At 35.1% G+C, this 18440-nt stretch overlaps 1 protein-coding gene across 23 annotated transcripts in view; it reads left to right on the plus strand.

Annotated features, from left to right (window-relative positions):
* The window catches only part of SUGCT (succinyl-CoA:glutarate-CoA transferase), a 749025-nt gene that overhangs the window by 323769 nt on the left and 406816 nt on the right, over positions 1-18440 (plus strand). For 21 of the 23 annotated variants that reach the window (XR_011437729.1, XR_011437726.1, XR_011437728.1 and 18 more), the window contains one exon: positions 3488-3590. Coding sequence is in view for 18 of the 23 variants with exons in the window: in XM_070264346.1 (XP_070120447.1) it covers positions 3488-3590 (103 nt within the window). In the remaining 5 variants the exon portion in view is untranslated. Of the gene's footprint in view, positions 1-3487; positions 3591-4120; positions 7783-18440 lie in introns of those variants that run through there. The other 2 variants (XM_070264347.1, XM_070264354.1) reach the window with 1 other exon arrangement.

An 18440-nucleotide genomic window follows, 5' to 3' on the forward strand; every position in this document is an offset into this window, starting at 1 on the left:
AAGGATGCCCACTTTCATCACTCTTATTCAACATAGTATTGGAAGTCCTAGGCAGAGCAACCAGGCAAGAAAAAGAAATAAAAGTGATCCAAATTGAAAAGAAAGAAGTGGAACTGTCACTATTTGCAGATGACATGATTTTATATAGAGAAAACCTTAAAGAATCCACCAGAAAACTTTTAGAAATAATAAATGAATACCGTAAAGTTGCAGGAGACAAAATCAACATACAATTATCAGTTGTGTTTCTATAGATTAATAACGAAGTAGCAGAAAGAGAAATTAAGAATAAAATTCCATTTCTGATTGCAACAAAAAGAATATAATACCTGGGAATAAGCTTAACCATGGAAGTCAAAGATCTGTACAGTGAAAACTATAAAAGATTGTTGAAAGAAATAGAAGACAAAGTAATGGAAAGATATTTCATGGTCTTGGATTGGAAGAATTAACATAGTTAAAATATCTATACTTAGAAAAGCAATCTACAGATTCAATGCAATCCCTATCAAAGTTCCAACAACATTTTTCACAGAAATAGAACAAAGAATCCTGAAATTTATGTGGAACAACAAAAGACCCCAAATAGCCAAAGAAATCCTGAGAAAAAAGAACAAAGCTGGAGGTATCACACTCCCTAATTTCAAAATATACTACAAAGCTATAGTAATCAAAACAGCATGGTACTGGCACAAAAACAGACACAGAGATCAATGGAACAGAACTGAGAGCCCAGAAATAAACCCACACATCTATGGACAGTTAATTTTTGACAAGGGAGCCAGGAACATGCAATGGAGAAAGGAGAGTGTCTTCTATAAAGGGTGTTGGGAAAACTGGACAGCATCACGCAAGAGAATGAAAGTAAGCTATTATCTTACACCAAACACAAAAGTTAGCTCAAAATAGATTAAAGACTTGAAGTAAGACTGAACCCATGAAACTCCTAGAAGAAAACATAGGCACTATACTCTTTGACCTTGGTCTCAGTAGCATATTTTCCAGTACCATGTCTGACTGAGCAAGGAAAACAATAGAAAAAATAAACAAGTGGGGCTGCATCAAACTGAGAAACTTCTGCACAGCAAAGGAAACCATCAACAAAATGAAAAGACAACCTAACAATTGGGAGAAGATATTTTCAAGCCATATATCTGATAAGTGGTTAATATCCAAAATATATAAAGAACTGATACATCTCAACAGCAAAAAATCTAACAACCCAATTAATAAATGGGCAAAAGATCTGAAAAGACACTTCTCCCTAGAAGGTATGCAGATGGCCAGCAGGCACATGCAAAGATGTTCAACATCACTAATTCTCAGGGAAATTCAAATCAAAACTACAATGAGATATCACCTAACGCCCCTTGGGATGGCTATAATTAACAAGACAGGAAAGAACAGTGTTGAACATGTGGAGAAAAGGGAATGCTCTTACACTACTGGTGGGAGTGCAAACTGGTTCAGCCTCTATGGAGAACAGTATGCAGATTCCTCAGAATGTTAAGAATAGAACTTATATACGATCCAGGGATGCCACTGCTGGGTATTTATCCAAAGAACATGAAAACATGAATGCAAAAGATACATGCACCCCTATGTTTGTTGCAACATTATTCACAATAGCCAAGACTTTGAAGCAACCTAGATGCCCATCAAGGGATGAATGGATAAAGAAGATGTGGGACATGTATACAATGGAATACTACTCAGCCATAAAAAGGATGAAATCTGGCCATTTGTAACAATGTGGATGGGCCTAGAGGATATTATGCTAAGTGAAATAAGTCAGAGGGAGAAAGTGTATTACCATATGATCTCACTTATAAGTAGGAGATAAACAACAACAACAAACACACACACACAGACAGAAATTGGATTGGTGGTTACCAGAGGGGAAGGGAGGAGGAAAGAGGGCAAAAGGGATGATTAGGTACATGTGTGTGGTGATGGATTGTAATTAGTCTTTGGGTGGTGAACATGATGTAATCTACACAGAAATCAAAATATAATGATGTACACCCCAAATTTATATAACATTATAAACCAATGTTAGCACAATAAAAAAAAGACAATAATCAATACCTGGTATATAGTAGGAACTCTCTAGATGGTTGTAGAACAAGTGGATATGTGAATAGGATTAATTATATTCTTAGTGAAAGGTAATACTACTTCAATTAAAAATTTTTATCAGATTTTTATGTAAAAATTTATGTGATTGAGCATTGTTGTTTATATAGTAGTCTATCTTTTAGGAAATACATTAATTCAAATTTCTTCTCTCTTTTTATTTATTAGATGACAATTGGAGAAGTGTCCTCAAAATATTGATATTGTTTTATACTTTTTTTAAATTGTGAAAGAAGTACATTTCTCTAATATAATTTCCCATGGTATCTGCAGTTCTGAGATTAATTCTAGCTATGTATGAGAGTTGAATAGAAGTCCATGAATACTAAATGTTTCTACTATATTTACTTGTCTCCAACAATCTGCTATAGTAATGGTCTTTAAAAATCTTTTTCCACCTAGATTACGACTTATCTAGAAATAATTTGCTACTTAAACAATTCATAATTCTAAAATTCTTCATATATTACAAGCTGAGTATTGAGTTGTTTTTAGGGATCCAAGAATTTTTCTCTCTTCACTGTCTTAACAAAGAAGAAGTAGAAAACAGTAAATGTCATTAATGAATTAGGTCCCCTTTCCTTAAGAACTAATAGAGAAAATAAAAGAAATCAAATAAGCTTTTATGTCTGTGAAGTCCAATTTTAAATTATACTAAAAAGAAAACAGGAGTAAAGGACTTGGATGAATTTGAATGTTATTGGCTAAACTGAGGTGTCAGTCTTTTCACGCCTAGATCTGTTCTGATTAGTAAACCACAGTGAAACAAATACGTACCTAAGGCTGTTTTTAGGCCAATGATTGTAGCTTTTAATTCTGATGTACTTTAAATGTAATGGAGGTAAAACATACAGTTTTCTTTTAAAACAACTACATTAATTTATTTTTTGTTTTGAGGAATAATCTAGTACGTTAGTGTCTACCTTAACCTGGTATACTATGCCTGAGACCTAAAAAACATTTTGCACAATGACGTGCTCAAAATTGGAATGATATTATTATTATATTCATAAAGTGCTCAATACCATGTTTGCAATTCAGTTAACACCGTTTTCCACATAATCTCTCTTCTCCAAGGGACTCTTTGTCAAAAAGCACATAGGGACAGAAATAGGAGGAATTATATCTCTAATGGTGGCTTTTCAAACAATGGGACCTGGGTGGATATTCTTACCACAAGGTAACTCAAGTTGTTTCATGTAGTTAGCATTCTCTCAAAACTGGGAGCAAAGAAAGCCTAAAACCCATATTTTTCTTATTATTGGTTGCTTTGAAAGAGGGCTACATGAGAAAAAAAGTTGTGTTACAATCTCTAGAGTGTAAAAATGTATCCCTTTTGGTCTGTTCCTAGGTTTGAAGAAGAAATGACCAGTAAGTGGTTATACCTCTTTGAAGGCAGTGGGATCCCGTATGGCCCAATCAACAACATGAAGAATGTATTTGCAGAACCCCAGGTTTGTTTTTTGAAGTTTTTAATACATTGCAGTTAAAAACAGAAGAACTTGCCTCCCTTTTCTATACAGATTGATTCTCATAAATGTACATTAGCCATTGGCTTGAGCTTAAGTCACATGACATGTTTTTTTACTGTTACGTTAAACTGTGGGTCTGAAATAAAAAGAATTAGAATTTAGAGCTGGCTGTCTACAGTCATACTTTTATGTCTGTCAGATTTCACATATTTCTTCAGCAGCTTCTTCTTAAAGTTTCCAAGGTGAGGACATTTGTTTTTCTTGAAAAATAGATATATATATACAATTTAGAGGGTGAAATTCGGGTGCTCAGAGATCATTCTCTGTAGAAAGAAATTTGAGAACTTTCACAGTGAGAGTCCACCCTTCATCATATGGCTATCTTAAAATGCACAAAGCGGGTCATAGTTAATTCTGCAAATGAGAGGTTTTATATGCTTTGATTAATGTACATTATTCATGAAGAGTAAATTGTGCGTGAATATAGATATGTGCTGTATGTTGTTTTACAGCTGCTTCTTGGGGCCCAGGACAAGGATCATCCGAAAAAACATTTCTTCTGTAACATTGTTCAAATAGCTATTTTTAGATAATGTCATTATAATAAGTTTTCATTATTACTTTAGTCACTATCAGTGGAAGCAATTTACCCTTTCTTAGATTTACATATTGATCCCCAAAGTAGAGGAACTCCATTTTTCTGTGAAGCTTTCACTATGGTTATTCACATATCTTGTCAGTTTCCAATATTTCAAAATTATAGGACTTTTAAAATTCTTTTTATTTATATTGGCAGGTTTTTCTTTGAAATGAATTATTGAAAATGAAATACAATTTTTAAGGGAGGAGAACTTTGTTGAAAACTGACCTAACTCTTTAACTTTGATACCTTTGTCTTACATGAATATCTGTTTAAAAGAGAATTGATATATATTTAATTCAATGGTTACAATATTGACTGGAGGAAAAAAAAGTGAATGAATTTAGGAATTCTACTTTGTGCTATTTTTCTGCCAAGATTGTGAGTATGGCAAAGTTTTGTTCATAATAAAACAATGGTCAATAAGTATTTGAGATGCAGGTGCCCACTTGATACATACTGAGCTTATGTGAAGGGTCCCCACATTGTCAGTGGATTAATGCCTGCTGATTCCTTGTCACGGGGTAGCAGTGTACGCACTCTGAATGTGGTAGACCAGGGGGCCAATTTTCTCACTTCATAACTTTGAATGAGGCCAAGCTTTGGCTTTAAGCTGTTGTGGGGGAATGAGTGGGTTTTGATATTACTTCCCTGCTTAAAAGTGGTAGTGAGGTGTCTAGGACTTCACATTTAATTCAATTTGAGGGCACATTTCTTTAAAGATAATTTCTGGCAGTTTTTCCATCAGCATTTCTGTTGTCCCACCTGTGTTTCATCAAGGATAAAAGCACCAAAGCAAAGAATATTATTTAAAAATTGTTAGATATATTCTAATGTTGCCTATTTTTTAGGTTTTGATGAACAAGGATCCAAGGTCCCACTCTTAAAATTGTTCCTTTTATTGGCTGATTCAGATTGAACCTAGGATAATTAGGATATTCATTCCCAATTTTCCCTTGTAGTTCAGTTTAATTACTTTAATCTTTGTATCTCAACTCTTTAGTGCCTGCAAGAAGTTTCTGTTATTGGTCTATGACATATTTGAAGTACTTAGCCCATTTTCCAAATGGAGGAGATTGATATTACCAAAGCCAGGATGCCAACTTTTCCTCCTGACCCAAAAGTCTGTGAAAATTGTCTTCTTACGCTCCAAAACATAGACCCTAAGTTGTTACAATTCTAACATCAGAAATTCTTAATCATACAGTGATAGGTATTGACAATTGTAGCCAAGTTACAAGAGTAGAGTTTGCCTCTTTTATATGTAATTTCATCCTTCTTTAGAATCTAAATAGCGGAATGTACATATAAAATTTATCTGGATTTTTAGAAAGACTACAAAACAATATAATACTATTACATTTTAAAAATAAGCAAAGATGACTATGGCAATTGTAAGTAGGACTGTTATACACAAGAGTTAAGGGGACCATCTTTCTCCTAGGCTTGGAAGTGTTTAGTTTTTTTAAAAAGAATTCCATAAAATTTTGAATTTTGAGAGGAATGTAAAATGTGGAAAAATTAGAGTTTTAAAAAATTTGTGTAAAATAAATAATTTTTAAAAACCTTTAAATTATTTTAAAAAACCAAAACCTTAAGATGATATCTAAAAAATGACTACTTAGAAAGTTCATTTAACAAACCTTTATTGTACTTACTATGAACCAGCTGCTAGGGATTTAGCACGGGTTTAGTAATTCTCTTCCCTTGTGGAAAATAAATTCCAAATTGACTTAAATCGCAGGTACACAATCAAAATTTGTTGATGCATGAGTCAGTGAATGAGTGAGTACTATACTCTGCAAAGTATAGGTTTTCCAAATGATCAAATGGCTCCCATGTACCCCTAAGTGGGGCTGACAAACTCTATCTGTAGGGCTGGCTGGACAGCCTTGTTGGAAAGCTCAGGGGACTAAGCATAACATAATGGTTAAGACCATGGAGTCAAAATTCTTGGGAAGTTTTATAAACTTTCTAGGCTTCCATTTCCTCAATGGTAAAGTGGTGAAATAGGATCTTTTGTCTATATTGTTGTGTGTTAAATGCAAAGATGTTTATCAAGGGGACGTAGTAGGGATTGCTGGATGGTGAATGCTCAATGAACAGTAGTAGCTCTGTTAATGATGGTGCCCTTTATGGTTATATTTTTGTTGAAAAACACCTTCTTTTACTTACCTTTGTTTAGTGGACAGAGGCAAATCCAAGTGTAGCTTCGGGAATGGGGATCATTAGCTTACATGTAAAGCTCTAACTAATATCCTTTTAAGAAAATGCGTTTGCAAACTCTGTGCCAAAAGTTCTCAACCCTTCATTGTTTTTGATTACTGCAAATCCTTTTATTTTTCATTTTCCGTAAAAGTATGATTTCCGTTTAAGGTGTCCTCCCTTGTTTTTCCCCTGATGAGCTGTGGAGTTTCTTGGCCCTGGGTACAGGGAACCGGCCACTTCTGTTCCGATGTGGGACTGCACCGCTGGCGCCCGTGGCCCGGTTCTCCATGTGCGCCCTGCCAGCACAGCTGCTAGTTCAACTGAAAATTGATTTGGGTGAAGTACAAGGCCTGGAATATGGCGCAGGAAGTGAGACTTTGATGAAGTGAAAAGGGGTATGTCTAACCCAAACCAAAAAAACAGAGTTAGAAGCATCAAAGATGAGAGGAGAGAATTTTCTGCGGGCCTACTTATCAAGTGGCCTGTTTACATTTCATCTGGGGTTTGCACTTGGTACACAACAAAAATGTACTTAATAGTAGAAACTATTTCTAACCTAAATAATTTCATCATAGTCTCGTGTTCTGACAAAACTTGATTTTTTTTTACTCAACTGAAACAGCAGATTATTTTTATTCTTGGATGGATGCAAGATTGTCTACCTTTTATCCTGTGATTATGTGCTGCAGACCTTTGCACAGTTAAAATGATCCTACAGGCATCCATCCATAGTAAAGTCAATCAAGAATACTGTGGGGGTTTTGGTCTGTCTTTACTGATAGCTCTCAGTAATTTTGATCCAAAACCCTTTTAGTGGTAGTTTAATTGTTTTTCTCCCTTAATGATAAAATATCTGTGAAAAACTCTGTGCATTACAGAAGTGTAATATAGATTATCTGCATATAGACTTCAATATCCGTTTTTCCAAGTGCTTTCTTAAAATATCTTCTTTTAATCAGGCCAAGATTGTGTAGTACATTAAAGGAATTCTTAAAAAGTTTAAAAAACTTGCTAGATGACCTCAGTATGGTCCTATTTAACATACCCTTGGGAGCATGTGCACGAAATACATTGTGGTTTGAGGTTTTCCAATCCAAACAAACTTAAAAGAAAATACAGCTTTTAATAGAAACTATTCAAATTCACGCAAAAATAGGTATGTATCTCACCACTGAGACCATTTAAAAGCATCATTATCTATCATAAGAATCAAAAGAGAATGTGTTATCCTGCTTTTTTGATTTTGCTTGAGACTGTATATTTCGTGATTCTAGTGTATTACCATCTTTGAATGAACTGCTCAATTAAAAAAAACCCTACATATAAGAATGGCTGAACCTCTGATTAATGTTTTTCTTTCTCCTTGATGCCATGACTTGTGGGTGGGGAAGAGAGGGCAAAGGGTGTCACAAAACTGGTGTTGTTGAATCGAGTCTTCACATTTGTACCACACAAGTTGAATCCATCAGGTGTAAGACATCCCCCTGCAGCATCACTTCTGAGAACTACTGGGAGGGAAGCGTCCGAGCTGAAGCCTCACAGCTGGCCCTGATTTCAACTGGTGCCAAACACCTGCAGGCTCTAAAAGGATACCAAAACAGAGCCCCACCCCGTGGCAGCAGGCCATCGCTTAACAACCCTGCCTTAACTTTGCATCACCGTCAAAATTAATTTAACATTTTCTACAGAAACCTTATTCTTCCCGTCCCAGAAGGCCATTACAACTCCTTTAGCAAATCTTTCGTATGGGATAAGTATGTCATAGAAACAAACAGAGTGAGGTATTGAAATAGTTGATAGCTTAAAATTATCTGTTGTTTTCATATCATTATTTGTGGAAGTCTGTGAAGTTGGAAGTTTTATTAATCTCTAGGCTAACTCGTATTCTCTAAGTGATTCTGTTTTAGCACACTTTGGCAAAATATCTGAGCATCTGGGAAAAAAAAAAGTCTTCAATAGTCATATAGTAAGCGCCAGAAGCACCCCAAAATATGGACCTGTTTTTTCAAGGCCTTTCTACCATACACACACGTGAGCACACACACACTATTGATGCATTTTAAAGATTGCTTTTTGAATTACATTAGTTGGTATTTATTGAAATACAGTTGCATAGCCCTGGGAGGGTTATACGAATCAAGCAAAATTATATCCTTGTCTCTAATACTGCTGGGAAATACGTACATGTACTGCTCCCTGCAACTGGGAACCAGTTGATAGAGATTTGAGGTAAAGCAGTATGTCTGGAAGGAATTCCTAGTAGACAAAGGAGATAACAAAATAAATTTTATATGTTCCTCTGAATATGCATGACACATTTTAGATGATGAACAAATTCAGATATATTATGTGTGTTTGCTTTATGATACTTGGGTACAATATTTTAAAAGTCTTGGAGAAATAATGTGTTTTAGCCAAATGATTAAATGAAATAAAAATTGAGAGTTTAAGGCTTCCATTTTATATTAAAATATAAAGTATAAGGCAATAAAATCTAATTTTATTTTGTTGAGTGAGGACAATCTTAATGCAACGCATCTTGTGTGTTATTTAGGAAACCCATGGAAATGTCAGGTAATAATGGCGGAATTAGTATAACATTACTGCATTTTACGTTCATTTTTTCTATATACTTAAGAAATGTTGATGCACCAATTTCTTTGAACTCTCGCACTTATATTTATTTAGATTTCTAACTGGAATGCCTTGGACATTACCTGATTTACATTGATGGAAATAAGCCTGTAGAATTTATGTTAAAGAAGAAAAGCTTCCTTTACTTTTCATCTTTTCATGAAAATGTGAAAGGCGTGGTTCAGAGCAAAAGAGACCAGAATCACTTTTCGTTCAGTCAATCATTTATTCATTCATTCAGCAAATAGTAATTGATGGTCTGCCGTATATATACACCTATATGGTCTTGTATTAGTTATTTGGCAAGGGGCAGAGATGATGCAAAATAGTGAATCAATAGGATAAAGATGAAGCTACTAAACATTTAAGGAAATTGCACAGTCCAGTTCAAGGTAGAAAGTGTTCAGTGTCACAGAAGAGTTACACATAAATGTTCTGGATATTTTTAGTAGCAAGAAATAGTAGGCATAAAGCATCATGAGATTTTCCTATTTAATGAATGAACAAAAGCTTAAAATCTGACAAAGAGTTGCAAAATTTCTTAATCAAGAAAGTTGTGAAAGAACTCTTTATCCTTTTAAGTACTTTTTTAAAATTAGTTTATTATATTACTAATAAGTTCCTACTCAATAATTAAGAGGAATTTAATGGAGGGTTTCAAATTTTACCATTCAGTGATTTTGAAATTATTTGTGACTTGAGAACGTTCAAAGGTTTCTTGTTTTCTTTGTAAGGTTATTCTCTGTGTCTATCTGTTTCTCTTCTCTCTCACAGCTTATTCATCAAGCTCCACATATCTGGTATTTCAGACTAGAGATACGTAGTATAATCATTGGCTTTTACAGAGCCTTGAACTTTCAAACTAGAGACATAATTTATTTCTTTAATAGGTAAAAGTAAAAATCAGGAAAGGGTAGTCTCAGGGTAGTGCAAATCAAACCCACAATGAGGACCCTCCATACTGCTTTCCATAGTGGCTGTACCAATTCACATTCGTACCAAGTGGAACAAGGGTTGCCTTTTCTTCACATCCTCATCGGCATTTATAATCTTCTGTCTTTTTAGTAAAAGACATCCTAATAGGTGCGAAGTGATATCTCATTGTGGTTTTGATTTGCGTTTCTCTGATGATTAGTGATGTCAAGCATCTTTTCATGTACTTATTGGCTGTTTGTATGTTTTTCTTTTGAAAAATGTCTATTCAAGTTCTTTACCCATTTTTAAATGGAAATATAGATTAAATAACTTGAATTTGATTAATACAATGGAACACTATATTGCCTTTATCGTATTTTTGAGGAATGACATGGATAGTGTTCATTTTAAAGATGAAAAATAGCAGCATGAAATTATATATGGTATGATCTCAATTATGTAAAAATGCATTCTTTTAAAACAATCTTATATTACTTCTGTAATCAGAAAAAAAGATTAAAATATCCCTATCGTTTAAATAGTTTCTTAAGTGGAAATTTAAAATGAACTCTGGTTATTTTTGAATAGTCAAAACAGTTGCCAATACTGAATATCATGACTTCACAGATTTTTTCAAATGAAAATAGTTTGCATTATCATTTTTATTGTAGTTATTTACATACATTAAAAAACATTCTAGTTGTTTTATTGGTAGTACTGAACATGAATGATGATTGACAGGGACTGAGCACCATTGATATTTTGAGAACTTCTAAAATGATTAACAGTGAAGGAGGAATAGACATAAAATTGTGTATTCAGAGCCTAAAGGGACCTTGGAATAGAGTTCTACATTCTGTGAGAATTCAGCAGTTAAAAATAGACTCTAAATTTTGCAATTTATCTCATTTATTCGACACTTGTGCTTTAGGTGTTGTACTGAGAAACCATTTCCTAATGTAAGGACATGGATATTTACACCTATATTTCTTCTAAGAGTTTTATAATTTTTAAGTCTTACATTCAGGTCTATGATCCATTTTGAGTTTGTGTGCGTGTGTGTGTGTGTGCACTAGTGCACATGGTGTGAGGTAGGGAGTTCAACTTCATTATTTTGCGTATGGGTGTATCCAGTTGTCCCATCATAATTTATTGAAAAGACTATTCTTTTCCCATTGAATATTCTTGGCACTCTTGTTCAAAATCAATTGACCATTAATATAAGGGTTAATTTCAGAAATTGATTGTTCATGAATGTATTCTTTAATTTCCACATTTGTATGTATTTGTCAAACTTTCTAATGTTGATTTCTCATTTCATTGTGTTTGAAAAGCACATTTTGTATGATTTCAGCTCCTTCAAATTTATTGAGGCTTATGTTATGTCCTAGCATAGGATCTGTTCTTCAGAATGTTCCATGTGTTATTAAGAATGTATATTCTGTTGGAGTATTCTGTAGATGTCTGTTAGGTCTCTTTTGTTTATACCATTGTTTAACTCTTGTGTTTCCTTGTTGATCTTCTGCTGAGTTGTCATATCCATTGTTGAAAGGGTGTTGAAGTCTCCAACTGTTATTGTTGAGTTGTCTCTCCTTTCAATCAGTTTTTGCTTCATGTATTTTTGGGCTCTGTTGTTACATGCATGTATGCTTATCGTCATTATATTTTCCTGACAGATTGTCCCTCCATCATTATAAAATGTCTCTTTTTATTTCTAGTAACATTTTTTAATTTTAATATCTATTTTCTGATATTAGTATAGCTGCCTCATTCTCTTTTATGGTTGGTGTTTGCATTGTACATCTTTTTCCATCCTTTGATTTTCAACCTGTTTGCATATTTGAATCTAAAGTATCTCTTATATAGACAGTATATAGTTGGATCCTGTCTTTTTTTTAATCCAATCTGAAAATGTCTGCCTTTGGATTGAATTGTTTAAGCCATTTACACTCAATGTTATTATTGATATTATTGGATTTACATGTGATAATTTTGCTATTTGTTTTCTATGTGTCTCATGTCATTTTTATTCCTCTGGCCCTCCTTCATTGCCTTCTTTTGCATTAAGTGGACATTTTCTAGTATAATATTTTAATTCTTTTAACAGTTTTTAATGATGTTTTTAGTTATTTTCTTATTGGTTTATCTAGGACCTGTAATATACATCTTAACTTATCAGAATTGACTTCAGTTTTATACTGACAATTACAGTGAAATATGGAAACTTTACTCCCATACAGTTCCTTTTATGTATATATATTTTATATACGTAACAACTGTGTATATTACAAACTCAGCAATACACTGTTATAATTACTACTCTATGTAGTATGTTATATAATATAAATCTTTCAAGGAAGCTGATAAAAGAAATGAGAGCAAGTTTATATTTATAGAATTTTTAAATTAATCTTATTTATGCTGTCTTATTTTCTTAATTTCTTCCTTTGGATTGAGTTATAGATTTGAGTTGAATCTGATGTCCTTCCCTTACTCCAAATCAGCTTTTTCTCTTATCCACTTCCCTTGTGCTATTATTGTCGAATATATTACACTTCTATATGGGCCCAATAGTACACTTTATGTACATACTATTTATTGCAATAGCTTTTTAAATCAGTCAAGAGAAGAAATACGTAATTATACTGTTTTCTGTAATTGCCTACATGATGCTTACTGGCATTCTTTTTGTGTGTCTGTGTGTGGATTCATAGTACTGTATGGTATCATTTACTTTCAGCCTGAAGAGCTTTCTTTGGTATTTGTTATAATGTAAGTCTGCTACCAACAAATTCTCTCAATTTTTGTTTATCTGGGATTATCTTTAGTTTGCCTTCATTTGTGGAAGACAGTTTTGCGGGGGACAATATTCTTGTTTGATAGTTTTTCAATTTGAGCACTTTTAATGTTGCTCCATCTCCATCTGACTTCCATGATATCTAATGAGATGTTATATGTCAATCTTATTGGATCCCCTTGTGTGTGATATCATTTTTCTTTTGCTCCTTTCAGAATTTCCTCTTTGTTTTTTGAACATTTTGAGTATAATGTGTCTGGGATGTGTGTTACAGATGTGTAACATACATCTGTGTCTAGGGTTTGTCTTACGTTTATCCTACTTAGAGTTCATTGAGCTTCTAGATATATAGATTAATATTTTTCATGGAATTTGCCAAGTTTTCAGCCACTATTTGTTTGCTATTTTTATCCCTTTCTCATATCTCCTGCTGGTACTTCCATTATGCCTACGTTGTTGCACTTAATGGTATCTCACGTTTCCCAGAGACTGTTCATTTTTCTTTATTCTTAATTCTTTCTGTTTGTCACATTGCATAATTTCTGTTGATCTATCTCTAAATTTGCTGATTCTTTCATCTGCCAATTCAAATGTGTGGTTGACCCCCATAGTGAATTTTTCGTTTCAGTTATTGTACTTTTTAACTTCAAAATTCTATTTGGTTCCTTTTAATAATTTTAATATTTTCATCTCTTTATTGATATTGTCTCTTCAATGAGGTGTTGTCCTCACATCTTCTTTTAATTTGTTAAGTATGGTTTCCTTTTGTTCCTTGAACATATTTATAGTGGCTGCTTTGAAGGTTTTTTTCTGCTAAGTCCACCACCTGGGCCTCTTTAAAGATAGTTTCTATAGTTTTTTCTTTCTGTGTATTGGTCACATGTTACTGTTTCTTTGCATGTCTCATAATTTTTTGTTGCTGTCTGAACATTTTAGATGCCCCCAGTAATCCCAAGAGTTGTTTTGCTTGTTGCTTACTAGGTCAAACAACAGTGACCTGGGTGCATCAATTCTGTGAAGTCTATTTTCCCTGCAATGCTCAGCTTCTGATGTCTCAGCTTAGATTGTTTCCACTTGTTTATATCTTTTACATAGGGGTAGCTACGGAGCTGGCATAAGCCACTTATTAGCCAAAGGTTGTTCTTAGCCAGTTAGATGTATATCCTTTATAGTTGGATGTGTATGTGACTTAGAGGCTGCTATCACCATTTAGGGAGTTTACTTTTTCTTTTCCCCACTTTCAGCCAGGGACTAGTAGCTTGGGGATTCTCACTGTGATTGCTTCTGAGAGAGCACAACCTTGGGTGTGCACACTGTTGCCCAGACTTCCAGGGGTATGTGTGATTTTATTTTTAAGTATAGTTTCCTCGGCATTGCGCCTGGGTCAGAGTAGCTTACTATTAAGTCAGCGGTTGGTCAGAGGTTGTTTGAGCCCCCATGCCAGTGAGGCTTCTGCATGTCGATGGGTCAAGTTGCAGCTCAGTGAATGCTTTCAGGTATGCCGGTACATCTTGCTCTGATTACTCCTAGTGGGTGCAGCCTAACACATAGGCACCCCTTCCTTGACACACAGAGTGGACTGTGATCCAAAAAGGGCTCTTCCTGAAGGTCTCTGTCCCTAGTTCCCTCTGTTAAACTTCTGGTTTGTCTCCTGTTTTACTTGCATCCTGGAGCTACCAGCTTTCTCTCAATTGCTCTCCACCAAGATCTCTACTGTTTTCAACAATCTCCTTAGGTCATTAGGCATGGAGTTTTCCATTTTCTTTTCCAAATAAAGTCAGTCCCTTCAGGTAGAGCTGGGGAGATCTTCAGCCTTATAACCTACTATTTCCTCTTGGCTATTCCTGCCTGGAATATAGCTTCTGCAGTGCAGGCTAAGGGGAGTCAGAAACACAGCAGCCTGTCCTTCATGTGATAAAACCATAGTCCCAGAGTGAGAGCTGGACAGAGAAGATCCCATTATCTTGACCCCACCTGCTTGGAGTAAAGCACGTGGGTTAGATCTTTCATAACATGGAGCTATGGAGCTATGGTGGTAGTGGTAGTGATGTCAATGGAGTGATCCATGGCTCAAATGCCACAGACCCACACTATTCTTTCTGAGATTGAGTAGATTTTCCTGAGTGAAAGTTTTTTTTTTTTTTTAATATGCTGTATGCCCTTAAAATAATTTTCAGGGACTTTAGATGATTTTTTAAAAATAATTTTTACCAGGTAAATTGCTTTATTGCTGGAAAAGGGTCTGCTGAGCAACTTGCTCCATCATTTCAGAAGATCTGTTCCTGTGTGCTCTACCCTGCCTCTTTCCAGGATACCCTGAAATTATCTTTACCCTATCAGAATATCCGTGTGCTAAATTTCTTTTACTTTGTGCTTGGTGCTCACCCTCTTTCCAAATGTGCTTGCACCCTTAAGAAGGTCTGTGCCCTGCTGTTGTTCTTAGTCTCCTTGTCCTTAACCTGCCAGGTTTGGTCCCCCATTTATTGCTTTTTAAACCCTGTTTCTGAAAGACAAGTGTAAAAGTTTTATGGTAGTGTTCTTACAGTGGTCCACCAAAGAATACCTGGGTCAGAATAATCCTGGGACCTTGTTAAAATTCACATTTCTGGGTCTAACAAAGCCCAGTGGTTTTTTTTAAATTGACGTCATAATAGTTTATAACATTGTGAGGTTTCAGTTGTATATTATTATTTTTCAGTCACCATATATATGTGCCCCTTTACCCCTTATGCCCACCCCTTAACCCCCTTCCCCTCTGGTAACCACTAATCTGTTCTCTTTGTCCATGTAATTGTTGATCTTCCACATATGAGTGAAATCATACAGTATTTATCTTTCTCTGTCTGGCTTATCTCACTTAACGTAATACCCTCAAGTTTCATCCATGTTGTTGCAAATGGGACAATTTTGTCTTTTACATAGCTGAGTAGTGTTCCTTAATATATATACACCACGTCTTCTTTATCCATTCATCAGTCGATGGGCACTTGGGTTGCTTCTTCATCTTGACTATTGTGAATAATGCTGCCATGAACATAGGGATGCATAAGTCTCTTTGAACTGTTGATTTCAAGTTCTTTGGATAAATATCCAGTAGTGGAATAGCTGGGTCATGTGATATTTCAATTTTTAGTTTTTTGAGAAATCTTCATACTGTTTTCCATAGTGGCTGTACCAGTTTGCATTCTCACCAGCAGTGTATGAGGGTTCCCTTTTCTCCACTTCCTCTCCAACATTTGTTGTTTTTGGTCTTCGTAATTATAGCCATTCTAACAGGTGTAAGGTGATATGTCATTGTAGTTTCGATTTGCATTTCCATGATGATTAGTGATGTTGAACATCTTTTCATGTGCCTGTTGGCCATCTCTATATCTTCTTTGGAAAAATGTCTGTTGATATCCTCTGCCCATTTTTTGATTGGATTGTTTATTTTTTTGTTGTTGAGTTGTATGAGTTCTTTATATATTTTGGAGATTAATCCCTTGTCAGATATATGATTGCCAAATATTTTTTTCCCAGTTGATGGGTTGTCTTTTCCTTTTGTTCATGGTTTCCTTTGACTTGCAGAAGCACTTTAGTCTGATGAAGTCCTGTTTGTTTATTTTTCTTTTGTTTCCCTTGCCCGAGGATATATGGTATTCAAAAGATCCTTCTAAGACCGATGGCAAACAGTGTAGTGCCTACATTTTCTTCTAGGAGTTTTATGGTTTCACATCTTACCTTCAAGTCTTTAATCTACTTTGAGTTAATTTTTGTGTATGGTGTAAGATAATGGTCTACCTTTATTCTTTTGCATGTGGCTGTCCAGTTTTCCAAACACCATTTATTGAAGACACTTTCCTTTCTCCATTGTATTTTCTTAGCTCCTTTGTCGAAGATGAACTGTCCATATATGTGTGGTTTTATTTCTGCAAAGCCCAGTGATTTTTAATGTGTTTAGAAGAGGCTCAGGAATTGGCATATGTAGATTTCCCAGAATTATTCTTGTATAAGTTGTATTTTGAGAACCATTACAAGGGATGGTAGAAGATTAAGTTGGAAGTATAGCTTTGGCCCTAATTGTGAAGCCGTCAAATATTACTCTAAAGGATTTGGATTTTCCCTCTGGGCTAAGCATTGGAAACAAAAATGGCATTAGGTTTTTTTCAGTGGGACCCCGATTGATTTTAGATGAAAAAAGCATTGTACTAAGTATCTTTCATGTCTTCTCAACTTTTTTGATGTACTTTCCCCTTTGTTCCCGGCACCTTGTGTGTTCCTCACCTCTCACTAAGGACTTAGGATCCTCATCCTATTATCAGTCTATGTTTCCTCTCCTTTCTTTGCCTCTGTCTCCCCACCAGCTCACCATTACCCCATCTACCCTTCCTATCAAAGATCTTAATGCATCACTTTCTGTTTCTTTCTCTTTCAAATAAAAACTTACAAGAGTGTTTCAGCAATTCAAATAAATTTCTAACCCAGGTCATGAGTGTAGGGAGTTATTTTTAATATGATTGTCTCTCTTACCTATTTCTTGCACTACCTTCTCTTCATGGCAGAAGTAAAAGGGACAGTAACTTTGTACCTAAATTCTGAAATATTATCAGCCTCTCAAATTCTGAAAGATTGTCAGCCTAATATAGTCATTGATAGAAAAGTGAAGACTTTTCTAACAAGCCCATATGTATCATGAAATTCATTTGTGGGAAATATTAATTTGGACACAGAGTGCAAGATGACTTGAGGGGTGCTTTTAAAATCATAGGAAAGAAGATCTTGTGGGAGGCTTTTTCATAGATCAATTAGAAGATTCTCTTCTGAATGGTTAGTCTAGGCATTAGGTCTAGAAGGCCCACACTGAGATGATAATAGTGTGTCTAGGAAATAAGAGATATAAGCCACATTAAAAATACGTGATTGAGGGCCGGCCTAGTGGTGTAGTGGTTAAGTTTGTGTGCTCCACTTCTGCAGCCCAGGGTTTGCGAGTTTCGATCCTGGGCGCAGACCTGTGCAACACTTATCAAGCTATGCTGAGATGACATCCCACATACAAAATAGAGGAAGATTTGCATAGATGTTAGCTTAGCAACAGTCTTCCTCAAGCAAAAAGAGGAAGATTGGCAACAGATGTTAGCTCAGGCCCAATCCTCCTCAAAAAGAAAAAAAAGAAGAAGAAGTAGTTGGACTCAGGGCTACTTAAATATTGGGAACACTACAAGTTAGAGTCAAAGATACCATAAGTGTCTAGTATCCAGAATATATAAGAAAATCCTACTTAACAATTAACTTAACAATAAAAAGACAAATAACTCAGTTGAAAATGGACAAAGGATTTGAATAGACTTTTGTCCAAAGACGATATACAAATGGCCAATCAGCACATGAAAAGATGCTCAGCATCGTAAGTTATTCGGGACTTATAAACCAAAAGCACAGTGTGATACATCTAGGATGACTATAATGAAAAACAGACAATAACAAATGCTCTTGAGTATGTAGATGTATTGGAACCCTCACACATTGCTGGTGGGAATGTAAAATGGTGCAGCTGCTTTGGAAAACAGTTTGACAGTTCCTTAAAATGTTAAGCATGGAGTTACTATATGACTCAGCAATTCCACCGTCGGGTACAAGAACTGAAAACATACGTTCACAC

Source organism: Equus caballus, chromosome 4, assembly GCF_041296265.1.
Source record: "Equus caballus isolate H_3958 breed thoroughbred chromosome 4, TB-T2T, whole genome shotgun sequence".
NCBI classification, from domain to species: domain Eukaryota; kingdom Metazoa; phylum Chordata; class Mammalia; order Perissodactyla; family Equidae; genus Equus; species Equus caballus.